The 27,414-nt window shown below is 37.7% G+C and overlaps 1 protein-coding gene across 1 annotated transcript in view; it reads left to right on the forward strand.

The window, feature by feature from the left end:
- LOC104279373 (dynamin-3) overlaps nucleotides 1-27,414 on the forward strand; it is a gene marked incomplete at its 5' end in the record, with an annotated part of 154,307 nt that overhangs the window by 14,320 nt on the left and 112,573 nt on the right. Inside the window, 9 exons of the mRNA XM_009876641.1 lie at nucleotides 1,362-1,504; nucleotides 4,266-4,401; nucleotides 5,761-5,828; nucleotides 7,000-7,138; nucleotides 9,070-9,156; nucleotides 11,131-11,201; nucleotides 14,794-14,842; nucleotides 16,450-16,479; nucleotides 23,135-23,248. Coding sequence (XP_009874943.1) covers nucleotides 1,362-1,504; nucleotides 4,266-4,401; nucleotides 5,761-5,828; nucleotides 7,000-7,138; nucleotides 9,070-9,156; nucleotides 11,131-11,201; nucleotides 14,794-14,842; nucleotides 16,450-16,479; nucleotides 23,135-23,248 — 837 coding nt within the window. The remainder of the gene's footprint in view (nucleotides 1-1,361; nucleotides 1,505-4,265; nucleotides 4,402-5,760; nucleotides 5,829-6,999; nucleotides 7,139-9,069; nucleotides 9,157-11,130; nucleotides 11,202-14,793; nucleotides 14,843-16,449; nucleotides 16,480-23,134; nucleotides 23,249-27,414) is intronic.

Consider the following 27,414-nt stretch of genomic DNA (forward strand, 5'->3'; position numbering starts at 1 on the left):
GCAGGATGCAAGAACTCACCTGCATCCTGCAGTTTTGTCAGTGTTTAGAATGTTTTGCCTCTTTTTTATATTTTTTTATATCCCTTTTTTATATCCACATGTCTTAGTTTTAAGACTGAAGCATGAGCTTTGGCTGGTCTTATCCTGACTTGCATTACTTTAGTACTATTAACCTTTTTGTGAGCTGTTTCATAAATTTACCTGTTTTGTTATGAATTTTTGGTCTTCTGTTGCTATTACTGTGAACAGAATATTGTACACAGGAAAATTTAAGTTTCATCCCCACGATATTAAGCACCTATTGGTGTTTATTTCAGGTAATAATTAAATTTCTCTGCATCCACAAGGTGGTGCTCCAGGGAAACTCCATCTTTTCATTTTGTGCCTGTTGGGTCTGCTGAACAACTTTTATTTTGAGTTTACACATTTTAGTATGTGACAATTTTAATTTCTAGCTTGTCTGATGGGGGTTGGGAAGAGGGTCTGCAGCATAGTGCAAGAAGTCGGCTTTGGTTTTAGTCAAGGAAGGGGAACAATACGTGAGAAATTTATGACACAGGTAAGGCATTAATAGTGCTGTATAAAAACATATATATACAAAACTGAGTGAGGTAAGTAAAACAGATCTGGTGAGCCTTTTCCTACTCTTCTTCAATTTATTTTCCAGTACTTTTAGGTATTTTTTCAGAAATGAAAACTTAAGAGTCTTGAGCGGTAGAACCTTTTTCAGCCAAAAATCAAGTGTTTAAAAAATGTCAAGTCCTATAATCATTAATATAAGGGCAAAATCTCTTCCTTTCTGCTCCCCCTGTACAAGGGAGCAGAAATCCCATGGAGATGGTTTTTCTCAATGGTGGGGGACTGCCAAGTAGGTACTCTATTTCTACACTCCCCTTCAGCTCTGTTCTCAATGCACTGTGGATGCTCAGAATCTCTTCCTTCTCCCACATTGCATCGTGGTTGTGAAATGAAGGAGTCGTTGTGCTGAACAAGTACACAGGGAATTGGGAAACACCCTTAGGAAAAATAGCAAAGTGAGAGTGGTGGCATCAGTGCCAAGGAATGAGATGTCAGTTCAACTTCCATAAGTAACGTGTGCAATTTTTTTGTAACTAAACAAACGTGTAGTAACAGGACTCAATGAGTGAGACGACAAAGGAATTTTTCAAGCCTCCTTATAATGTGTTTGCACAAGGGATATTGCATTGTTCTCTGACAGTCTCCTTTGCTTCAAAGATGAAAAGGAACTACATTAGGAAACTAGTCCTGATGGCTGATATGCTTGGCAGTCAGAAGGAAATGGTTGTGCTCTTGCTTTCATCTTTATTAACAGTGTAAAAGGACTTTTATTTGCTTTTTAGCAACTTACCAATCATATTCGGGATACCCTGCCAGCCTTCAGAAGCAAACTCCAGAGCCAGCTGCTTTCTATAGAACATGAAGTAGAGGTGTACAAAAACTTCAGACCAGAAGATCCAACCAGAAAAACGAAAGCCCTATTGCAGTGAGTGTCTAGTCTTGTCTACTTTTCCACCTTGTATAGGTTTGTTTTCCTTTTTTCTTTTTTTTTTTTCCTTCTTTTTAATGGGTTGAAATTTCAAGATTAGGATATGGTTTAGGATCACATATTAAAACTTCAGAGAATTCTGTGCTTGATGTTCCAGAAAACTTTATTTACAGTTTCAGCAGTGTTTTCCCTAAATTAATATTAGTAATCCTAGAAAGAGAGAAAACAAAAAGGAAAAGGTGCAAAGATGGGCAACGTAAATGATCAAAGGTAAGAAACTGCTTCTGATTGTATAGATCCATTCTTCAGCCTGCCACAAAGATGACCTCAAGCAAGGCAAAGAGACTGTGTTAGAAGTCTGTTAGATGAGAAGTCTGAAAGGAGAATAGAGAATACTTCTTTTTCCAATACAAAAACTTGGATATCCAAGAGAACATGAAGATGGCAAGATCAAAATTGATCATAGATGATATTCCTTCATGTGACGTGCACCTAGGCAGAGCTCTTCACTGCAGGAGCTGATACTAAAAATTCATGTGTTTTCAGAAAGCAGCTAGGCAGATTCTTGGGGTGGGGAGGACATTTAGGCTTACTAAGTACAGGGACAGATTGCTGCTGTATGGAATCCGCAAAGAGCAATTTACTGAGGCTGAGAGAGTGTATTCTGGAGAAATATTACTTTGCACTTGCTCTATTTTCCTAGCCGCTTATTGTTGGTGACTGTCACAATATAGCTTTTGTTCTGCTATAGTGCAGCCATTCTTACATTTAGGTGATAGTGTATGGGGGGTAAAAACCTTTTTCTTGTGGTTTGCCTCTCTGGACACACATCTGAGAACTAGCAGCAAAGTAGGTAATGTCATGTGCCACCTTTGATGTGTTAAACTTGACCTGGCATATGCTGACCCTTTGGGGCTCAAGAAGTCATGGGTTGTACACTGTTTTTGTTTGTCGGAGGAATTTCAACAATTTTGGGAGCTACATTAATATCTTCTGAACTACAAAGCTTTTTCATTGCTGTAGGCACTGTTCATTTTGGGTCTCATCTGCAAAGTAAGTCTGTCTGACGAGACTTTTATAGTGATGGAACAGAGATGGCTGTTCATCTGACTTTCAGTTAAGTGGAAGTAGAATCACAGTCCGTCCTTTATTGTGCTTTTAGCACTAAGGCGAAAGGGCAAAACTGACATTTAGGATTGAACCCCAGTTCATATGCAACTAAAATTTGCCTCTTAGAAGAGGAAGCATCTAAAACAAGAAAAAAAAAAAGAGATGTAAAATGTACCTAGCTCTTCTATCTTATCTGACTGTTGTTACATTTCTACTTTGACGGATTTCAAAGATTTTCACTTTTCTTGGTTTTCTTTGATAGATGGTAAAAGCACTTGAATGTGAAAATGCATAAGTTTTGGGCAAGATTCATTCTCTAATTGAAATTCTGGAAATCAGAAGGGAAAATGGTCACCTGAACTACAGAGGCTTTCTTGAGCCAGCTGAAGACTCTGGTTTACTCTTAGTTTTTCTAACAGCTGTGTCCAAAAGAGTAGATATAAGTTTGTCCCTCCTGACATTTACTTCAGTTGTTTTGGTTGCAAAAATGTAGGGAACATCACCTTTGACTCTCACGTGATATTACAGCACAGGTGGCTTTTCACTCTTGACACCCCATAAGATGATCTTAAGTTTCTGCAGTGCTCTCCAAAAATTGTGTCTGCAGCCCTGCACTTAGACTCTTTCTGTTATTCTGGCAATACAGGTATCTGAGGTTTATGATACACGTTTTGCTTTTTGGTAGAATTTGTTTTTTAACATTTTATGACTGAATGCCTGTACTTAAAATAGAATTTAGCTACCCATAAATCTTCCATAACTGGAGGAATTCTTATGTGTGTTCTTATAAGTGCTGTTGCTGTTGAAATTTCAGCACAACCAAGTAAGGTGGAGCTTGTGGCACTGACAGCTGCCACTTTGAGATGTTAGTACTGCTTCTTGGGCTAGCTGTTTTGGCATGAGAAAATAAGTTCCTTAGCAATCTCTTCCAAATTTTCAAGCCCTGGATCAGCTTAGTGGTTTGTTTCATATCATGCTATTGTACTGTATCTTTTTGAAAGAGATTAGAAAGATTCAAAGGTCATTGTGGAGAAGTAAGCTCTCTACAAGTGATACCTTTTGTCATAAGATTGGAGATTTTTGTTTGTGGTGGCCTGCCCTGTTGAGTTCTGCAGTTTCTGTAACACCGTCTCTAAATATAGATGTGCCTATCTATTAAAATACAGTAAGTACTGTAACTTAAACATCAGGACTTCTATTTGCTTAGCCTACAAGACTGCTATCACTTTTTCTTCTCCTAAAAAATGATCAATAAAAATTATGTAATAAATAATGGTAGCACTTAGAATTTTGTGATCACTGATAAAAGAAGGACTAGCTTGATACCTGGCTGTATTTGTAGCTGACTTTAATACACAGTTTAATAAACAGATGTGTTTTGGTTTTTTTTTTAAAATACAACATTTATGAAGAAATAATATATACTTAACGGTGTTCTGTGAGAGAGGAGGAATATAGGAGTGTGTGTTAGGTATCGTTTTTATGGATTGGCACCTTGGCTGAATGAATTGTTATTTGTTAGTTCCTAAACATGTTCTAATAGGCGCTAGTAGTCACATAGTACTGAAGTAAGAGTTGGTAGTTGACATGCCTAAATGATTGTGTGTGTTGCTTGTTTACATTTTTCTCCTTCCTTTTTGAAATTTAGGATGGTACAACAATTTTCAGTGGACTTTGAAAAACGAATTGAAGGCTCAGGAGATCAGGTTGATACACTAGAGCTTTCTGGAGGTGCCAAAATCAATCGTATTTTCCATGAACGTTTTCCTTTTGAACTAGTGAAGGTATTTATCTATCTTACTGGTATGCTTTGTGTTTTATTTATTTATACTTACGTTCATACTGATAGTAGTAAAGCCAAGATAAGGTTTGCCTGGAAGAATATGCTCTTAGCTATGGAAGAAATTACATGAAGTTATAATTGAGACATTTGAATTAATTTCTAGTTTTGGATACTGAAACATGCTGAGAATTCTGAAATGCAGGAATTAGAATGTAATTATAGTCAACTCCTTTCTTTTTTCCATGTTTTTTTATTGTTTTGTCACAAATGGCATCTTCCTTCTGGTTAGGTGGGGCAGGCAAACAACTACAGTTGGTAAATTTAAGTTGTTGTGTTCATGTAGCTAGTACCTATTAAATTAAAGTTATGTAAAACAGCTATTTTCTGTTTTCAGAACACTTCATGGAAAGTGCAATCTATATTTTATGCATTAAACCAAGGCCAGCTTCCAGATCTATGCTTTCATAGTGGGAGACGGAGCAGAAGCAAATTTGGTGGTTTTAAATGATAACATTTCTCTCTTTGATACATCTCTTCTTGGTTACCCATCTTTTGGGTAACAGAGTAAATGAAGGTCCAGTAGAGTATGAAGTAATGAAACCTGGTTTCCTATGAATTTCTGTTACGTATTCTTTAATTTTGCTTTCACTTGCTTTCCTCTTACCATGAACTCTACTATAGATCTAGTCCACATTCTTTTACACTCTTCCTAAGCTTCCTTTTGACCTGTTTTATGTTTAATTGCCTTGACATCCTCTACCTTTCAATTAGTTTAAATGGGGTAGATCAGCTAGGAGTCTTCCAACAGAAACATATGACAGTTGGACTTAGGTATAGACCCTTTCATTTGTGAAAGCACTTCTCTTTCAGCTAGCTGGCTTTAAAGAAACTTTAAAAAACATTTGTAACTTCATAACTGAGACCAATCCTCTCTTAAATTTGGTTAAAAACCAGTAGAATCAGAAGGAGAGGATAAACAGACCATAGTCACAGAAGTTGCACCACTTCAGGAAACCAGGCTTAAAAAAAAATAAATTACATAATCCAAATCCTGTTTCTGGCTTACTCTATGAACTCTGCAAAATCACAGAATCATTTAGGCTGGAAAAGACTTTCAAGATCATCAAGTCCAGTGGTTAACCAGCTGTTGGTATATCTGGAATGGAAAGGTGTGTAATTTTCAACAATCCTTATTGTTGCCTGTACCCTTAGTTCTAGAATGTTTTAAAATACTTATACTTTGATTAGCTTTATTAGAAATTAATATTTTGCCTGTCTTCCAGTTTATACTGTGAGTGATATTATCTTCTTTTTTCTACAAACTTCCCCAATGTGATCTCGTATGCTTTTGTTCCTTTAGATGGAATTCAATGAGAAGGAACTGCGGAGAGAAATAAGCTACGCCATCAAGAACATACATGGTATCAGGCAAGTGCTCCCACATTCTCCTGTCCAGTCACACTGTAGAGGGTGTGCTCTCTTTAACCTGTGGACACACTGCTCCCAGCAGCTGACTTTTCTTCTGTTTCTCTTCCACTACTTTACACTTCTGTTTTTCAGGTAGCCAGAGCGTTGGTTTGCCCAAAGAGCTTTAATTTACCTGGAAATTATTTTAGAGAGAAAAATCAATGAATTTTTTTTTTTTCTGGTAGTGTCTGCAGTTCTGTTAAGCCTATATTTCCGAGAAGTCATAAGTTTTAGAGGAAAATCTTGTGTCTTGACAGGGAAAAAAACATTTCAGTTTGTATTGCAACAGACTCCTTGCACTATCTTACTCCCCTTTATTCTTAACTAATTGTTGAATTGGCTGAGGTTTCACTTTGTGGATATATCTGCAGTTTATTGTAAAGTTTGGGAAGCGGGGGTATTTGGCTTTTTGGTTTGGAATGACCTAATTATGATCAGTCTGTTTTGGAGGGAGGCATACCCATATATCGTTCTTTTGACAATAGAACAGATTACAAAAAGCCTGGGTGCTTTAGTAGCTGTGGTGCAGTATTTGAACTTTCCTGGCCTTATTGGTGGAAAGGTCCTGGTGATCAGTTTGTGGTGGTTAACTGATAGTTTTGTCTGTGTTTTTATAATTTGGTTTTTTTACTATAATTTATCTGCCAATGTAGACCTTTGCAAGCAGTGATTGAAAGAGAAGTAAAGCTTGTTTGTTCAGAACTGGTTTTGTGAGGTATCAGTTATACAGGTTCAGTGATCGTTTGAAATTTTTCACATAGGACTCTGAGGAACAGAGCTGTATTTCCTGTTGTGAGTGATTCTTATGCAAATGATTGTACATGGAGTGCTGCAGCTGCCATTCATCCCTTCTCCAAGGTTTGATGTGCTGCTGAAGAGGCTTTATTGCACTATATCAGAACTCTTTAGAGTTCTCACAGACATCTTTAATTAGATGTGTTTCTACTTTTATATTTACAGTGACACTTTTTTAGAGAAAGGAGCAAATATAATTTGGTGGCAGTCTGTGTAGGGATTGTTATTACTCAGCTGTAAGTCTCTGAAATTGAAGATATGAGCAATTCAGTTAAAAAAAAAATCTTCTTTGCATGATGTTTTTATTGCTGTCTTACATATTCTTTTATGTCCACAGAACAGGTTTGTTTACTCCAGATATGGCATTTGAAGCTATTGTTAAAAAACAGATAGTCAAGCTGAAAGGACCTTGCTTAAAAAGTGTGGATCTGGTGATACAAGAATTAATCAACACTGTCAAAAAGTGCACTAAAAAGGTAACTTGCAAAAATAGTTCTGGTAATCTAAGTATAATGTAATTGCATAGTAGATAATATGAAGTCTGTCTTGCATTTTGCAGTATTATAAGACATTTCTGGTCTAGTCACTTGATGTACACAGTAAGAATCTCTAAAGTAACTACAATTTCTGCAAAAATCTCAAAACAATGTAATGATGGAAATGTTCATTTTTTTGATTCCCATATTTTGAATATATGTATGTGTGTATATATTCATGTACATATAAATGTACACACACATTATGACTGGAGGTTTTTTCGAGTTTCTTCTTTAAAATCGTGTTTTTATTGATACTGAAAATGAAACGTAGGCAGCAATTCCACAAATGCGTAAAGCAGCAAAAAAAAGAAGAAAAGGTACTTTAAAGTTTTCTTTTCCAGTGTCAGTAAGAAACAGTGAAACTTTTCTAGAGCTAAAGCCTTCAATTCAGAGACATCTGTTAAGGAAAGAAAAATGTTCTTCTATATTTAAACTTTACTAAGTAGCACTACAGTTCTTTGCACCGTAATGGGTCCACAACTTGTCCTGTGCTTTTTTTTTTCACAACCCCAAAAATGTCTAATCTCCAGCTGTCAAGAAGTTAGAAGTGGAAAGCTAGGCAGACTTCATCTCCTTTGTATTTGTACAACCTTGCGTTAATGTTGATGAATGAGTTTGCTGCACAAAAGTGTTGAATGGTTTAAGTGGAAAAAAGTGCTGGGCATTGAACTGCCCAATGTGACATAAAACCTTTTGACTTGAGATCCTCCGAGTGTAATAAATTAAGAAATGTATTCATCAAAACTAAACACAGCCTTGCTGTAGGTATTTGGGCATAGTTTTTCTGTAGTGTGTGCTTTGGTTGGTGTATACTCTCAGAATGAAACCTCAGACTTCACGCCCTGCAAGCTGTGGCTAGGGAAGCATGTCAGATATGTTATGAACCTTTTTTTCTCTCGCCCTTTTCACCTTCGTAGGAAAGTTGTCTGTAAATACTGCAACTCAGTGGTCTGGAGCATTGACATCTAACAGCTGCTGACTTTCAATTCTCTTTTTTCTCCCGTTACTCTGTGATGTTCTGGAAGATCCCGTTGACTCTTGTAGAGTTGGTAGCTAACTGGCTTCTTTTGTTGTCTCACCTTCTGTTCACCTGTCTTTCCCGCTGTCTTAGCGCAGGGTAACCTAGCAGTAGCAAGTGCAGGAGCAGTTAGGGGATTTGAACATAGATATGCTGGAGTTGTTGAGAAACATCCAGTTACATCGTTTGCATTCTTCTGAATCATACAAATTTTTTTTAATTTTTTTTTTTTTTTTGTAACAATGAACAGATAAAAGAGCTATTTCTTAAAATGGGAAGGGGTGGTGATCTTTTTTTGAAGCGTATTCACTGCAATATTTAGAGCAGAATTTCCCTTCCTCCTCCTCACTTTTGTCAAAGTTTGGAAGGTAGGTCACTTGCTGATTCTTTTCCCAGTGCTGTTGGCCAAATTTACTGTTGTGCTTTGCTGGTTACTTTTTAAAGTATTGTTACTGAGGTGTAAAGATGTTGCCACAAGGTGGAGCCTTCAAAAAACAAGAAACTTTAAAATTATTTAAAGCGCCACATTGGAGTTAAGCACAGTAGAAGAGAGAGACATAGAGTAACCTCACCTCAAAGCTGAATAAACTATGTTTCACATGTCCAAAGTGTCTTTTCCTTTGTGTTCCATGGAGCAAAACCACAGAAACAATCCAAAGGTTTAGGTCTCTCCACTTTCTCTCGAAAGTGACCATTAATAGCAAGTAAGGCTAGCTTTGCAGTGTAGTTGACTTTTAGTCCAAGCCTTTATAGTTGCTTTCTTCCAAAGAGGAAAGCTGGAGGCTAACCCTGTTTGTATTCTACTGAAGCCAATCTGCAGATGTAAATTTCTATTAATTTTGCTTTTCAGTTGGCAACATATCCAAGGTTGTGTGAGGAAACAGAAAGAATTGTTGCTGGCTACATTCGTGAAAGAGAAGAGAAGACCAAGGATCAGGTGAGAATAGATAGGAGATCTAGCAGACTGGGGAAGCGTGTGAGGGAGGAAAGTTGTGGACAAAGTACAGTAAGACACTGAAAACAATGGAAATTTGAAAAAAAAAAATTTTCTCTTCAATGGGCTGCACATTTACAGGGGGTGAAAAATTGCTTCTCTACCATTGACAACAGAATGGTTAGAGGAAATCCTAATCTAGTTTTTCAAGGTTAGGACTGTTGGCTTAAAGTAGCCTTGGCTTGTTCCTGTGCCCCAGTGTGCCATCTTCTTCGCTGTGCCACAACAGCTGTTTGGGGAAAATGGACCAAAACAAATGCACACAGCCTTTTTCCTACTTTGTTTCCATTTTTTTAGCATACCCATCCCATGTCCTAGAGGGAAGCCCACAACTGAGACTCTTGTGGGAAGGACGAGCTTTCCTTCAAGCTGGAAGTTTGGTAGTTTTGTTTTGTTTTTTTAAATTTAGAGAAACTTGTTTGGAACATTCATCACCCAGCTAAGCACTCCAAATCCAGGAAGCTTCAAAGCTTAGATTACATATGACAAAATCCGCTGCAAGTGGAAACAGGAATTATTGTCCGGAGAGCACAGAGTGTGACAACAGAAGTATATGGGGAAGAAGGGCTGGGCAGAGTACCAAAGTTGTTCTGGACTCCTTGCTCTTTAGTACTGTCCCTGTGTGAGATAGGGAGCTGTGCAGCATGTTCTGCTTTTTTAATCTGTGCTGCAAATGTAGTCTTAAAAAAATTCTGAAAAAATGTATTTGTTGGTCTGGTACTTGCAGGGAGTTCTAGTTAGCACACTAGTGTTGTTTCAGAATTTGAAAGAAGACACAAGTTACTTAGAATAATTGAAGGTGGTTTTTTTTTTTCCTTATTCCGCTCTTCATTGTGTGCAAATAGCTGGCAATTTCCCAGAACAAAGTACGAAATAGCTTTTCTGGAAATGCCAATAATTGGTCAAATAAGTTATTGTCACATATTCACATAATTTTTTATGCTGTTAGCAGTTATCATTAATAAATCAAAACACTGGTGAGGATGTTTTCAGAGGTAACAGCTAGGCCCAAATCCCAACTGTCTTTTGCTCTGAAACATCTGATATCTTCTGGAAATTATGAAGAATTTGGGAATGATGCTGTGTTTGAGGAACTGTGCGGAATAATTCTGTACGCTTTGAAGAAATTAAGTGCTACTATTGGGTAGCAATAGATTTATTCCTTGCTCCCTGCTGATAAATGGAGGGTCTGAAAAGATGGGGGGGAAAGACCAGTCTCGTGCATGTTCAAGAAGCTATTAAAGGGTGAGAGCTTTCTGTAATTTTTTAGCAAGTTTTTTGCATTAGATTATCAAGTTCAAATCAAATTCTGTCTCTGGGCTATTAAAGGACTGACAAGTGATAAGTACACAAATGACACATGCTGTTATCTCATTAACTAGCCAGATGTGGGCACTGGAGTGGCTGCTTAGTACCTAGGCTGTACATTTTCTAGGCCAGGCCTAGTTTACCTCTCACTTATTTGTGTAGTACTTAAAGAAAGTTTAGGTATCCTGATTTTAGGTTTAAGGTTTGGGTTCCTTAACAGCTTGGCAGGGATTGTACAAATAGACAAAATTTTGCTTAACTTGCAGAGCACAGAACCAGAATCTATGTTATATATTATTAAACTCCCTCTGGCCATGCATGATTGATCTTAATGAAATGGACAAGGGCCAAGATAGTGAAAAATGAGATCTATCAGGAAAAAAAATAGGAAGAGGGAATAGCTATTCTGTAGTCTAGCTTATTAAATAATCACATGAACAGAAGTGGTGGGATTTAGAAAATATTGTTGCTTTTGGCTTGAGCAATTATGAAAACAATATTCAATAGTGCAGAAAACTCCAAAGTTCTGTTCTTTTCTCCCTCCCTTTTCCTCAATCTCTCCCCTCCACCTTACCCATCCTTGTTTTGCTCTCCCATCTCCCCTAATAGGTGCTACTGCTGATTGATATCCAGGTTTCTTACATCAACACCAACCACGAAGACTTCATTGGCTTTGCAAAGTATGTATATAACGACACTGTCAGTTTTGTTTTGGTTTGGTTTTTTTGCTAAGTTCAAAACACAAGTCCAGAAGTGTGACAGTGAGGATGCAAGCTGCAAAGTCCCAAACATGCAGGATCATTTCTTTTTCTCAGTATACACACTGCTGACCTCTTTCCCACTGGTAGGGGATTCTTTACCCCAGATCACAAGCCTGGTTTGACTGAAGCTTATGTGTTGGTGTGGAATCACATGCATATCATGAAGCAGCTTTGCCAAGCTGGTGCCCCCACTGCATCCATTTTAGGACCACAGAAATGTGTGATATTGGTGGTCTTTCCACATTGCTGCTAATGCATATTTTGGGAGCTGTGTTTCCATGTGAAACAGTTTTGCTCAGAGTAATGGATGTTACTGAATTATAAGCTGTTTGGCTGAAGAGAATAATAGTAGCAGAATGCCCTGCAGGGCCTGGTTTGACGTTCTCCTCACTTAATTGAAAAGGCTCTGAGAATGTTCTCCCTTAGCTTCCAGCAATTTGTGCCTCAGGGACTTCATGCCAACATTCTGACACTAGTAAAAACATTAAAGATGTCTTCAGTCTTTGAAGAATAAATGTTCCTTCAGTCGTATTCATGCTATATTTGCCATAACAGTGTTTGGTGTCACAACAGGTTTCATCCATGTGGGTTGCTGGCAACAAAGCTTGGCACCACAGTGTGTATTATACTATGGCATGTTCTAATTAGCACTGTGAAGGAAGGTCTTTGCCATCTTTGGCAGCGTGCCTTGAAACTTTAAAACATGGAGTTCAGTAAGCTGAGAGGGGAGAAGGCAAAGCTTGGCACTGTTTATGTGTTTGGTTTGAGCAATGCTCTCTAGAATTGTATGCAGGTCCTAGATATCTTTATCAGCTCTCTTGACAAATGACAGGATGTTGTAGGAATGGTAGCTGGCCTTCTAGAGGTCAAGATAACAACCTGCCTGCTATTTACTTCTCCTCATCCTTTTCTGACAGGAAAAAGCTTGCTAAAAACACTCCATATATAATAATAGTGTGTGTTGTGACCTTGAGAGATCGCGTAGTCCAACCTCCTGCTCAGAGGAGTGCCAGTGTTGATTGAGTTCAGACCAGGTTACTCAGGGCTTATCCCATCAGGTCTGGAAAACTTCCAAAATCAGAGATTCTCCAGCCTTTCTATGCAACCTCTTCTAATGCTTGCCTCTCCTCACTGTGAAAAGACTTTTTCTTGTGTCGAGCCGGAATCTTTCATGTTTTATAGTCTTGAATTCTGGAGTGCCAGGTATAGCTGGAGCTATTTCATTGGGTCTCTCCCCTGGAAAAATCCCTCCTCATGGATGCTGCTGCTGGGGCCTGTAGTTCAGTCTGTTGCCCTCACTGCTGTGTCTTTTCCCAAGGAGTTGTAATGGCTGAGTTGAATTTCTTGGGAAAGCTGCTTCCTCTTTTGCCAGTTGAGATCTAGAAATCCCCAGCCGCTGTCCATGGGGTATAAGCAGAGAACAAATGGCTCTTTGATTAAGTTCACTGGTAAGTTTAAGCCAGTGTTTCTACAGGTTGAAACTGATGGCTAGGAAAATATCTTTTGTTGACTTGTGCTCAACTGGAAGGAAAAACTGGGTAACTAAGAACAATTTAAAATGTAAAATACATTAATTTATGAGCTGAGCAGTAGAAAATACACATTTTTAAACTATAATCATATTGTTGTTGCAGCAATTGTTAGAACTGAAAAATGAAATCATTTTGGGGTAGCATATAGGCTTCTGCAGTATCCAAACATACTGAACTATAGATTTCCCAGATTCCTTAGTGTTTCTTTTATTTTTGCTGAGTCTTCTAGCCAGTTGTCTCATGTGACTGCAGTGTTTTATAAGTATAGGTCCTGTGTTGTGAATCTTTCTCATATGAATGAGAGCACAGACATTTCAAACTGCTTTGCAGCATTGCAGGGCCTAAGACAGGCACAGTGTGGTGTGAATTGACTTAACAAGCGTTTAAGAATGCCAATATTTAGAACAACTTTGAATAGTTATGAGATTGTGAAATCTTAGGATATTGGTGTTTGCCTTATTTAGAAGAACAAGTGGTAAAATGTTGGAATTGGGTTTGTTTCAGGTAATTCGGACATAGCTACATAATTCAATCTACATAAAGAGTAATTTGCAATTAGAACAGTAAAAGAGGAGCAATTGCTGGGCTATTTCTAGAAGTTTCTTAGTGTTATGTTAGTAGTCTAATTAGCTTTCCTAAGGTGATAAAATAAAATTAAAAAACCAAACCACAACGAATGGCAATTAGGTTTCCTAAAGTTGTCTCGTGTGTTTCTCACATGATGTACCAGGACTGCCTAGGGCTTAGTGCTATGTTTTCTGTGTGCAAATTATTTAATCATAATTTATGCACCAAAGCTTATGCAACTTAGAGGATGCACGAGAGGCATGCAGTGCTGTTTGGTCAGAAGGATCTAGATGATTGAGAACTAAACCCAGTGAATAGGCAAGTGGAATAAACATCCTTGTGGATCTTCGCACAGGCAGCACGTGGGCTGATAGTTTGACAGACTATGGTCGGAAGGGCGAGATCAGTGTTGGGATGGGGCTGAGTTTGGTGCTTCAGCAATTCCTTGGAACAGCAGCGGCGTACAAAACAGTTACGGGTCTGGCCCACAGGCTGTGATCCAAGCACATCTTTCTTGCTCTTTCAGAGCAGCATTTCTAGCTGATCTAATACGTACGCTTTTTTTCTTCAGTTAATCAACGCCCGGTGAAATGGTCTAATCTGATTCAGACAAAGCTTCCTGTCACCAGTGGCTGCTCTCTGGTGGTTAAGTAGCCAAAGCCTACTCTCTGAAAACTTTTCTTCTTCTTTCTAGCAATATTTTAATTTTGCAGCCTAACACTTACAAACCACCACATAATGCAAATGCTGTTAGAATTAATGGCACCTTGTATGCTTTGAGACAGGAGTGTATTTTGATTCTGGAACTGGATTTACCAGAGTTCAAGAACTGTGCAAAATATTTAAATATGGTTTAATTTCAAGTATGTTCTATTCTTACATGATTCCAGCTTTTGGAACCAGCTTTGTGATGGCTTCATGGGTTATATTTACACCCTCAAAGTGCATATAAATATTAGAATAATATCCAAAACAAACTGTCAAGACAAAGCTATTAAGGAGCCTCCAGCAGGGGAGGATTTTGTTGCACTGCTCTAAATGACAGAAATGGCTTGCTTTTTGTCTCCCTTGAATATTTATAGAGGCTAATGTTTCCAAAATTACCCACATAAACCATATTTTCTCTGTGCTTTTAGAAACCTTTACCAATCCAAGTAGGAAATTGTTACAAAGGAGATGATTAGCAGGAGCTGTCTGCTGTGCATTGTCCCTTCTGTCCTAAACAGGCTCTCCTACCCTGTAAGAAAAAATAGTTGAAATATTGCACATATGCAATGATTTTGCTGAGTTTCTTTGTTCCTCTAGCTTTCTATGCTGGAATCAGAAGTAACTACTACTGCTAAAATCTCTTCCTCGGGAACTGGCTTAGTTCAAGTTTCTTCAGAATAACTCTTTTCCTCTGCTTCCCTTAGTGCCCAACAAAGAAGCAGTCAGGTTAACAAAAGTGCAGTGGGAAATCAGGTAGGCACCTAACAGAGAATGGATGATGGCATGTGCAAGTTAATCCAAGCTGTTTGCTTTTGTGGCTGCATTTATATGTTGTGAGTGTATCACCTGTTCCGCTTCAAACATGTAAAATGCGTCATCATCGCCTTGTTCCACTGAATTTCAGAGCCACCTGACTTTCATTGTTATCATTTATTATTTAATATTTCTGCTACTGTTTGCGCTGCTGATTAGTGTCTCCCCTCCCACACCATTTAGTGCATTGAGTCTTCCATGTTACACATCAATGTATTTTGTCATTAACTGCAAACTTGTGAATTTCAGAATCAAAAATGCTGGTGAGTACTTGCTTGTGTGTGCTTTTGTCATAGCTGTGTCACTAGCTCTTAAGCGTTTACAGCTTCAGAGCAGTGAAGGGGCCATCGGGCAAGCAGAAGTGGATTTGCCTTTACCTCTTCTGAAAGCTTTCAGTTGACTTCACAAAGATGTTAACTGTGTAAACTAGGCCTCTCTCAAAGAAAACGAAGAATAACTGGTCTCAGACTAATGAGCATTTTCACTGCGATTCATTAATGAAATTACTTACTTGTTTCTTTTTGTCATGTAAGAATATGGGAATGATTCTGCAAGATGCTAAGTGCTCCTGGGCTTTGCTGCCTTCTTTGTTTTTGTGTGGGCCAGGGGTGCTTAGAACTTCGCGGGATCAGTCCTCTTTTTTGTATGAGGTGGAAATAATGAATATGCTGCAGCTTTGAGGGTTTTTACTCACTGTGAGGGTTTTGCAAAGTCATAAATGGAAAGAAAATGTTATGGGATTAGTATGTACTTTAAAATGGAAAAAATAAATCTAATAAAAATAAGACCATGAAATTTTGTATAAATAATTACCAGTATTGTAAGTCTTCCTGATGTTTTCATGTGCAATTTGGTCAAATAGTACTCAGAAGGTCAAGACATTCAGGTGTGATCACTGAGATTAGATCCCTCAGGTGATAAACCTGACATTTCGGCAAGTCTCCCATTCTGCTGTTGTAATGAGAGTTCTAACACGTTTTGAACATGTAGTCATCTTCTAGGGGGTAGAAGTCCAACCTCTTCCTATGCCCAAGAAATTGCTAGTTATTTTTGAGATGTCTTGGATTTGATGGTCCCCCATGGCCTGACTGGCCTGAGTGGTGTTTTTAATAAAATATATGGTTTGGACTAAAATGAAAAAAGTTTAAAGGCCTAAACACCAAAATGGCTTCAAAGACCAGTCTCTCCCCTCCGAGGGGAGATTTGTTTCTATGTAGCTGTGCCAGAACATGTGTCAAACACAACAATCATCATCACTTTGGTGTGTCCCGTAAAAGGAAAATGAACCAATTATCTGACTCTTCAAAAATACACAGATAAAAATGAACGGTTTTTTAATTAAGTGAAAATTCTCTTTCTACAGACGTGGAGAAAAAGCTCGGCAGTTTAAATTGAATGTTGAAACTTGATTGCTTTTCGTGTGAAGGACTTTGCTGAACCTTTTATCTTAAACGTAATAATGAGATATTTGTAAGTTAATTGTTTGGAGTTGAAAAGAATGAGAAATGTTTCTGAAATAAAACTATTTTTGCAATTTGCTATTTCAGGGAACCAATCTACCGCCTTCAAGGCAAATTGTACGAGCTAAGTTCTGTAAGCTTTATTGTTGCTTTTTCATTTAGCTTCTCAGAGGGCAAAGTCTGTCTCTAACTCATTGGTTTGTTGAATACTTGCTACTAAGCTATTTAACATTAAGCTGTCTTGTCTGTAACACTTCCTCAACAAAATATAATTGCAGTTCATCACTTAACTGCTACTAATCTGCTGTTATAAGTATGAAGTAGTATAACTTAAAATGGTTTTGAAAACTTTGAATAAAATTAATATTTTTATAATGTACTGAGTTTCTCAAACTAAAATGACTAATTGGTGTTTATTTTATTATATAACTGGAAAGCAGTTTTTATCTGATGTAAGTGCCTCTATTCATAGTAAACCTCTTTTTGAAAGGTGAGCAAATAAGTTTCTGGTAACTGAAAGGAAACATTAGCTCTTGCATAAATGAACATGCTGTTTATGTGTACAGGTACTGTTTTTGGTATTTTGTTTATGTGGAGGAATTACTTCTGATAGGAAAAGTGAGTTTTAGTAATAAACTTAGAAATATTTAAAGCCTTTTTGCCATTCTTTTCATAGCACCACTAGGAACAATATGTCATGGACGGACTCTTTTCTAACCCTTCCACTTCATGAGTAAATAAATGTGTGAATGCCTTTAATATTACTAATTAGAATTAATTGCCTAAACAGCAGTTAATTTTATAACAAATTACTCCTGATTCAGTGATGAGTAGGTGTAAGAAGTTGAATCTCCTGTACTATGTGCACTCTTTGGTAATATCTAAGATTAAAACATACTTTTCCAGTTTGCTGCCACATCATCAAATTATATGACTTATTTCAAAGAAATGTAAACAGAAATCATGTTTGATAAAGGTAAAAGAACTAGACAGCACTGATTGTAATAGCAGTTGAATTAAATCTCTGGGGACATCCATTAAGTTTTCCCAAAACAGTGAGATGCTCATTTGCAATCCATTACTTTACTTTTTTGGTAGCTTGCTTTGAACTGGAATTATGCAGATAACTATTAACTATTTCTGTGTATCTCAAATAAGATGAGCACAGCAATATCACATTTTTGGAAGAAGTGTAATGCCTATTCCTCTTAACATGTTTTTGCTCCTTTTCCTCTACTACTAATTTATCTTCTCACGCTTAATCTTTGGCCTTTTTTGTTTGTCTTTCCTTTGCTACCGCCTGAGGTTTTGACCTGACTCCACAAAGTTTCTTTTTAAGCCACAGGTTAGTCTGTCTTCTAATTTGCTTGAAATAATCAGTGTAATGCTTGGTTTTTACACAGCACACTAGCAAGATTTGGTTCCTGAAAGCTGACCCACTCTTAACTGTGTATTTTGTGTGTTGAGACATGTTTGGTGACTAAAATTTAATATTTAAGGCTCCTCTTCATGATAAAACTTGCAAGGTGAAGGTGTCATTGCTCCATGTGCCCAACTGATCCCCCTGTATGTGAGAATGGAAGATAAAATATAGAGGATTATATATAATTAATATGAAATTCTGTTTTGTGTTTTACTTCTGGGGCAAAACCTGCTGCTGTGCTTGAAGTAGCCCCTGTAATTGGAGAAGGGGCTTAATCTGCACTGAATTTCAAGTCACTGCCCAAGTGATTGGGGGGTTTGAGTTTGAAGGCTTTGTTTGACCTGCCTCTTCGAATGTCATGCCAGCAATCTGATTCACTTGTTCTGGACACAAGTAGCATTCAGACTCCATCAGTTGGCCTGAACTATAGTGCTAATAAGTAACTTTTCCCCTAGTTAACCCCGTTTTCTCTTTTTAATCCTGCTTTGTAGCATACTTTGCTCCTTCTTTCCCTCAGATATACTTAAATCCTGTTAGCTTGCATGACTCAGGAAAAAAACGTGGTTACAGATTTTTTGTTTTGTTTTTAAAGCAAGTAGATGGAAATGGAAATATGTGCTGTGGTCAGTGGGGTGGTCGTGAAAAATTGTGACAAGGCTGTACAGTTAAGAAATGCCAGTGTTTCTGTTAAAGAGGTAGTGCCTATGGGCAACCACAAAATCCTAAATTTTGAAATATCCTTGAACGAGACATGCTGCTTTTGAATTTTCACCATATCAAGACTAGAGAAGTATTGTTGTTCTAAATGGCCTTTAACTGTACTTACTGTTAGGTTAAGATTCCTTCGTGACTGACTTAATTACCTCAATCCTTGTTTAGCTATATTTGGAAGCATGTTTCAATTTTTTTCACTACCGAGTGCTTTGCTTATGTAAGGACTAAATTTTTCTTTAAAGTAGATGTGTTAAGGACTTAAGCCACTGTCATTTTTAGATTATGTGATATATTGTGCAGTGATTTTTTTTGGGAAGCAATGCCACAAAATCTTGGTTGTGTTCAGTATCTCAACAGTGCAGTGAGAATCTTCATATTTGAACCCTAAGAACCAATAGCTTCTAAGGATGCCTCACAGAGTAGTTTTTGCAGTTTTTATTCTCTCAGTGTGCTTACTTTTTGGCTACTCATGATGTGACAGTGATTAGAAGATAGAGTAGTGCTGGGAGTTGTGTTCTGTACTCAAAGTTACTTCAATGGAGTTACGTAACACAACTGTAATAGAGAATTGTGTTAACTCAAGAAATGCTGCTGCTTGTATTGTAATGGAAGTAGCCAGTCTCATGATCTTCACACTTGTATTTGTCTGCCCAGTCAATTTCACATACTTCTCACTTAGCTTGAAATCATCTTTGTAAATGCTTCTTTTAAAGAAATGGAACACTTTCTAATGTGTTTCTTTTAGAAATACCTTAAGTGATTTAAGAGAATAAGTCATTCAGCAATACATAAAATATACTTACTGTGTGAAATCTTGCTTTCCTGTTTATCTGTGAAACAGTGGTGAATTAGAACAACAGATATGATTTGGGGTTTGTGCAGCTGAACTATCAGAAAATGGCTTCCTTCTGCCTTGTTCATGTGCATTTGTACCCTCTAAGTTTCATTTTTCAGATACCCAGATTAGGTATCAGGATCCTGAAGGAAGGAACTGTGTCATCTCTTGTTCATCCTGTATATGGAGTCCAGCTACCGGTCAGAATATTGTCTTCACTCAGCTTCTGGCAATGCCCGTATTTTTCACCTTCCTGAAGTTCATAACTCGTGTCACCAATATCCGGTTTACACAGAGTGACATTTAGAAATATGATAGAAAATCATATTTGAAATATCTTCAAGCCAAACCAATCAAAAAATGAACTAGTGAAAACAGTAATCAAACATGCTACTTTCATTTTTGAAGCTGAAATATTATACAACATAGATAACACAATAGTTTAAAAAAACCAAGCAAGACACCAAACAACTCTCCCATCACGTACTTTTTGGTGGTTGGGATTTTTTCAAAAAAAATTCAAAAGTCTCTTTGAAAACCTCTGCTGCTTACGGCCCATGGAATGACACTCATTTCTAAAATATAGCTTCAGTAATTGTTTGAGAAATCGACTGGAGTCTAAGGTGTAATTCAGCTTCTCTGGAAAGTTAATTTCACTTTGTTTTGCACTTAAACCTTGATCTGGCATCTCCCTCCCGCTCTGACCCCAACACTGGTACTGAGTATTTGGAAAGCGTAGCTTTCTGTGGCTATCAAAATGTGCCTGGGGAACAGGGTAAATTCAATTAAAAGAACATGAGGTTTAACACAGTAAACTCATCTTCTCCCTCTTGATGTCCTCTGGAGCTGCTTCCAAGTATTTTAGTTGATTACATTCTGTTGTAGTGTCCAGGATATTTTAGAGAACAAAATACCCTGTTTTCCTAGAGGGCTGTAGATAAACAGGTCTAGAAATCTGCACGTGAAAAACACGTACCCAAGATACTGCTGTCACTTGGTGCCCTGCTCTTCATGTAGTGTTGTGTGGGAATGACAGCTGGATTTAATCCTCAGCACACAGAATTCTTGAGGAAACAACTGGCAAATTCCTTCCTTTACAAGACGGTGACCAATGTTTGTATTAGCAAGTCAGCTGGTTTCTGTCCACACCCAGGGGTGGCTGTGCATCTATGGGGAGATGTGTCGGACTGGAACAAGACCGTCTGTTGTAGCTGTGCAACTAATGTAGTTCCTACATTAGAAGTAATAAAAGCTTCATTACTTCTCAAGTGGCTTGTACAGTTTAGATTTTAAAATCTTGGCTTTGTCTGTTTGGAGACCTCTACCACAAATGCGTTTGTGTCAAATTGACACAATTGTCTTATTAATGTGCTACAAAGCCTATGTTAATGATGAGGGACATAAGCAGAGAGTGCCACTTTCCTTCCCTCTTAAGTGCTCACCACCTGTAAGCTTTTTGAACATGCTACTCGTGTTTCTTACTGATTTGCTTCTAGAAACCACGTCTTCATCCCCACTTTGACATCTATGTTGAAATCTTTCACCCTTTCTAAGACACGTATCCAAACCAGTCTTCAGCAGTGTGCTGACGTGGCTGCCTGTGCGTCCTGTATGTGGATGTGTGCTTTTTAGGCAGGAACAGAACATTTTCAGTTGCAGACAGCATGGCTCAACAGCATCCTCTCTCACAGCCTCTTAGTTTCTTTATAACATGAGAATAGCCATCTCTGCGCATTTGCTGTGAAGTATTTAGTCTGCTGTACAAATATAATTGACCTTGTTGCAGAACTAAATTCAAGTGGTCAGGCAACCTTAGTTCCCTGGATTGTTTCCTAAAACTTCTTCCATTTGTGTAGTTTGGCAGAGAAAAAAAATGAAAGTAGCATAGTTCCACAACTTGTTCTATGGCAGCTGCTGGAAGGCCAGTACACTGGCTATACACATGTGGGTTGTTTCTTGTTAAAACTTTACTTGATGAACATCGTAAAATAAAATGATAATTTGATGGGTAATTGGGTATCAATATGTTTCCCTTAACTTGCACTCAGACAAGCATTCCATGTCTATTTGTACTTAATAATGCCTCCCTCTACTTTTTTTTCCCCCTCAACGAACATGGTTATTAAAACTGATAAACTTCTGCAGAAACTTTAGTGGTGCAGGCTATTCCATCCAGTCTGCTTGTGCCATGTGCTTGAGTCTCTCTACATGAATCATGTCCAGTTCTTTCATAGCTTACTACTTTTTTAGCCCCTTTCTTACAGGCTGAAAACTGGTAGACTGTTTCTGGATCTTCAGGGGTTTGCTTACACTGCTGGCCTGGTTGGTAGTGAGTGGAGAAACATGATCATCTTATTTGAAAGGAAATTGATAGTCTTGGATTATGCGCATTGCCAAAACTTTTACCTGCTTTTCAGGTGGAAATGCTGATCTCTTTTTTTTTTTTTTTCATTTAGTTGTAAAATATAACTTAGTCCCTCGTTCCCTGCAATACCAAAACTGTTTTCTTCAGGGAGCTTACATGAATGTGCGTGCCAAATGGGTGTGAACTCTGATTCTGAAACTTTTACAGTTTGCAAGGAATAGCTATTGAGCAATGTTTTTCTCTTGTTATCTGTTGATACTGGAGTTATGAGCCTTGTAAAAACCTATGAGAGGAATGTCACAGTCGTGTATTTCTCTAGAAGCAAGAGGAGATTCATGTTTGATCACACAAGTCCGTGCTTGTGGGATTTGCTGAGGGAGCTCTGAAGGGCTTCTCTTGAGTTCTACTTTGCATCTCAATTCTTCATAGGCAAGTAAAGGTGTTGCTGAGAGGAGAAACAGAATGGCTGAGGTTCTGAGGTCCCAATCTGTGTGCCTGGGAGAGTTTGGTTGTCTTGCTTAGACTGTGATAGGAAGGATTGTTTTCTTTCTTATGTATGTATTGGAAAACAATAAAAGTTCTAATAAAATTGAAAATTTCCATATAACCATAAACCAGTTTTAATGACCATTCTCTCTTCTTCACCTCTGGAATTTTCTCATTCCTCATATGTTTTCTTTTGTCCCTCTTTCTCTTTGCATGGTATGGCCTTAGTATTTATACATATGCTATTCCCATCTGCTCTTTCATCTTTGGCTTGTGTCTGCTTTATAAAGTTCTCCTTTACACATTTTCCCCTTTATTTTTATTGCTGCCTTGGATGTTTTGGTGTTTTTCCTCCTCATTTCTTTTTCCTCTTCTACCTTACGAGAGGAAACTAGTTCTCATGAACCTCACCTTACTACTTCCTATCTTAATTTCAAATTAACTGCAGAAGACCTCTCCACTTTGTCACTTGATTTAATCCCTTCTGAAAATTTGCAATGGGTACCGGAAGCCACTCACTTTGCCAGAATCTAGGTGCTTTTCCTAGTATCCAACTTTACAGATGACTTTAACGATTATACTAGAACAGAGTAGTCATATATAAAGTTGTATGGACTCTACAATGTGTTAGTATACAGCAAATAAATTTCTTCAGATTTATATGATCTTTAATGCACTCGTACTTGCTGTAAATACAACATAATACTACTTATGCTTCTCTCTTTCTCCAGCCTTTTGACTGAAAACTCTATATTCACTTTGTTACTTTTTTTTTTCCTTGAATGATAGGAACCTGAAAAAAGTCTTGAATTTGATAGACTGAAAAAATGCACCTGTTCTTATTTAGCATGACTTTTTTTTTTTTTTTTTTAAAATGAATGAATGCAGCTGCAGAATTATGTCAAGTGAGTAATGAATTAAACTTGTGCCCGACTGCACCTTTGCACAGGTCATCCGGAAGGGCTGGCTGACCATCAACAATATTGGCATCATGAAAGGAGGATCCAAGGAATACTGGTTCGTTCTAACTGCAGAAAGCTTGTCCTGGTATAAAGATGATGAGGTAAGGTATGAAGAACTTTTTTCTACTGGTGAAAACAATCAGTATTTATCCAGTCTTCTGATATCAGCTTAAAATATTAAATCATCTTGTACAGACTTGAACTGAAAGAATGTTTTAAGGTTTTCTCTGTGTTCTTTAAATTTTCTGGAGGTAAAAAAATTAGAAGAACGTTCTGGTTATTGTCCTATGCCTCTTTGGACTGCTTTTTTACATCTACTGTAAGTTGATCATAAATTGTCTAGGTAAAGTTACTTCTGAAAGTAACTAGAGCAGTTGATTTAGTGATAACAATTGTTCTCTGGTCTCATTCCGCGAGGACAAAAAAACCTTTCTGCAGAGTTCTGTAGACAGTTGGTATGTATTTTCTAATTTGAAAAAAAAAAAAGTGCTTTTGTAAGAAATGCTGCTGGTGGCAGGTAAATCTCAGGTGAGTAATAAGAGAACTGGAAAAAAGCATTTCTATTATAAAGAGGACATCCAGGTTGCTCACTTGTTAGTTAGCTAACTTTTTGTTAGCAGCTTGTCTCTTCTATTTGACTTCTATTTTTCCAACAACTGGTAATGATATGCCTTGTCCACAACTCTAGCAGTCTTATTAATCTTTGAATGGGATTTTTGATTTGATTTGAATGGGATTATTATATGCACCATCAGCTTTACAGTAAAGTCCTTGTGTGGTTTTTTTTTAAGATTTGTGTTGTGTTTTTTAGAAAAAAACTGTGTTATATTTAACAAAACCAAGCAACTTTTTAGGTTAAACGTTTTCAGAAAAAAAATTAGTGATTTTGATTTTTTTTGTAAGGGAGAACCAATTCATTGGATGGAATAGGTACAGGTAAAGAGAAAGTTCGAGTGATGTTTTAGAGCTGATTTAAATCTTTCCATCTTATTCTAAGTAATAATCAAAACACTGGTGTACCCCAGCAAAACAGGGAGTTGGTTCATAGGGACTGTGCTGACAAATCACATTCTCTTTAAACTTACTTAGTGTTTTACTGCGGTGGTTTTCTAGAACCTCTGGAGAGGTCCTGCAATGCATGTATGAAAGCCAGAGCTCTGCCGAGTCCTGCGAATCCAGAATGTGGTACTTCTGTAGGTAGTTACTTCACTAATACTGCTGATGGTGGTAACGGTGCTGGTCAGTAATTTATTTCTTCCTGAGTCAGTAGCCATTCTGGGATAGACCTTAAGACCCTTGCCCCTTTATTTAAGGTTTAAAGTGATTCAAATGTATTTACTGTAAGAGGAAAATGAGTGCATGTCAGCCAGGGGGGAGGAAGCCAAGGGCTAGGTTGTCAGTAGGAGAAGTTTTATTCTCGGATTACTGAAATATAATTTGAAGTATTTTATTGCAATGAGATAAAAATTTGTTAAAATTAAATGCAAAGGTGGATTTATGAATTTGTTAACTTGAAGCTCTCAGATATTATGACCTACCTTGATGTTGTTAAACTTGTTGTTTTAGATGAAGTACTGGTAACTGTAACTAAAATAAGTGATGTGGTGAGATTAACACCCTTTGCTGTGTCCCATCTCAGGCACGTGGAGATGTGTCTAAGATGTGCTATGGTGATTTTTGAGGTAGTTTTGTTATGCTTTTGAGTCTGATCTTCTAGTGTGCAATATAAAAAATTCCTGAAAATATTTATGGAATGTCTTCTGCTACACAACCTTTGAAATAAATTGTTTTGATAGCGTGCTAGAGTGTGTCACCTGGGAATTTCAGAGTACTACATAAAGGGAATTTGCCACTGTCTGATTTCCATATGCATATTTAAAAATACTATTTCTTAATTGTCAAACAGTTGTGTTTTGAGAGTTGTGAAAACACTAGTAGTTCAGTCATGCCAAATATGAGAGATCACTCGGGAATTTCTTAGGTGGTAAGAGAAGATAACAGCATAGTATTATATGCCTTGCTGGTAGAAGTTGTTCCTCCTTAAGTACAGATTTGCTGTATTTGATTATTCTGTCTTTGGAAAGAGTTCACAAAGTTACATTGGGTATTTTTGTTTTTTTTCCTGGGCTTTTCTCAAGAGCACTTAAACTAATAAGCTCTGGTTTAGATACTTGCAGAAGATGGTCAAAGCCACAGCTTGACAGTTAGGTGAATCAAAAGACCAGTGACTTGTGTCAGAAAGAGAACTACTGGCTTCTGAAAATAAAGAAGGAAATATTTGATCTCCTGGCTGAATTCCCGTTTTTATAATTACGTTTTGTGTTCTTAAAATGTTCTCCTCACTTTCAGCTTGGTTTGGTAGCTGTCACATCCTGTTCTCAGATGATTATTGAAATGGCTGCATGCTCTTGTATTTCCACCCTGGTAAGATATGTAGTCTTCAGTGATGTGTGAAGCGATACCCATGTTTATGTGTCTGGATTGTGCCTGGGCTCAGCACGGCTGTGCATGCTGTGAGGTCGCAGGGAGTTCAGATCCCTCGTACCTCCCTCTCGGGCTGGTCGCTTGGGCTCCTTGCACGGTAGCAAGAGCCTCTTCCATCACAGCTGGGGACGATCCAGAAAGCCAAGGTCTTGCCTTTGTTTCCCCTGTGCCTCTACCTGCGAGTAAGGCATGTTGTAGCAGCTTGCTTACAAGAGAGCTCTGGCAACATACTTCACAAAGCTAGAGTGCTGCTAGAAGCTCCAGGGCTGTGTACCCCCTCTAGTGTAAGCTGAGCCCGTTTTCTGTAGTTTGGAATTTACTCCGAGTGATCGCTCTCTGAATGCAAGTGGTTGCGTGCTAGTGCCATTAGAAGGATGTAAATTATTTCCTTTGTGAGCTGCAGCTTTCATTAAGTGGAGAATCCGCAGTGGAATGCACTGAAGCAAGTTACTTAAGCAAAAGATTTCAAAACTTGTTGTATGGTACCAGTATTACAAAGGAAGCAGTTGGTTTCTTGACATGGTTTTGTTGCTGCTCAAACATACAACGGGATTTTATTCCTGACAAGATGGGAATTGGTGCTTTTTAGGCTTATAATAATGGTTTTTAGGCTTCTAATTATGGAAATATCAAGTTGATATTTGAACAGTGTGGGTAAGGCAGTTACAGTATCAGTTATCTTAATACTAATCTGAATTAGTTTCTGATCTTGCATACAGTTGCTTGTGTTCATAACTTGGTTGCGTGACCAGTACTGTGACTTTGTGCTTAAAATCAAGCAAGGAAAATACTGTGTAACACTTTGCACGTATTTACAACAGCCTGAAGTTTAACATGTTCACTGACCTTACAAATAATATTTCTCTTTTGTAGAATATTCTATACAATACTAGCTAAAGTATTGCAAACCTACATGGAAAAGAGTAAATCTGAGCTTTTTAGCTCTCAGTTGTTAACTGCTTTGTTAGGTACCACAAAAGTGTAAATTTTTGTGCTATGGTTCATCTGAGAATCAACCTGGGAATTTGAAGTTTGTGAATTAGCCACTTTGGGAATCTGGAACACCATTCTAGCTTGTGAATCAAAAATTTTGTTGTAAACAAAAGGATGCTATTTGTAGAGTGGTATAACATTTTTACAGGGCATGATCAGAAAATGTGATTTTATTATTCTTTCTAAAGCATCCAGAGACTTCACTGACATTATTGGTGTACAGAGGATGCCAAGCTGGGTTCTAGGAGAACTTCAGAAAATGTGAAATTTACATTTATTGGAAAAATCCCCTTTGGTCTTACTGCCAGATTCAATATTTCTGTTCCATTTCAATAGGGAAGGATAGTATTATTGACATCTAGTGATAGATGCAATTTGTATTTTAATTTCACAGTTGATTCCCAATTGTGAAATTCTGTGTGGTTTGGGAGGCAGATATGAAAGTAAGTGAGGAGGGGATAGAGTTGAAATGGGAGAAGTGGTTGTAAGGTCTAACATTGTGTCTGTTTATAGAATTAACTTGCCACACAACAAGCTGTGCTCGGCTTCTGTGGCTAGCAGGGATGTTAGTGATTTTAATACCGACAATAATCTAACAACACGAGTTGCTCGAGTTGTGCCTGAGAAGTAAATGGGAGGACGAAACATACAATGGTGCCGCAAAGCTGCGTATAAATAAAATTATTGTTAGTGAGTTAATGAGAACAACTAGGAAAAGAGTACTATAGGAAGCACAGTAAAAATTTCAGCAGTGGGTTTTATTGTATTTTATAGGCAGTGTTGGTTTGAC

Source organism: Apaloderma vittatum, unplaced genomic scaffold (genome assembly GCF_000703405.1).
Source record: "Apaloderma vittatum isolate BGI_N311 unplaced genomic scaffold, ASM70340v1 scaffold2799, whole genome shotgun sequence".
Taxonomy (NCBI): domain Eukaryota; kingdom Metazoa; phylum Chordata; class Aves; order Trogoniformes; family Trogonidae; genus Apaloderma; species Apaloderma vittatum.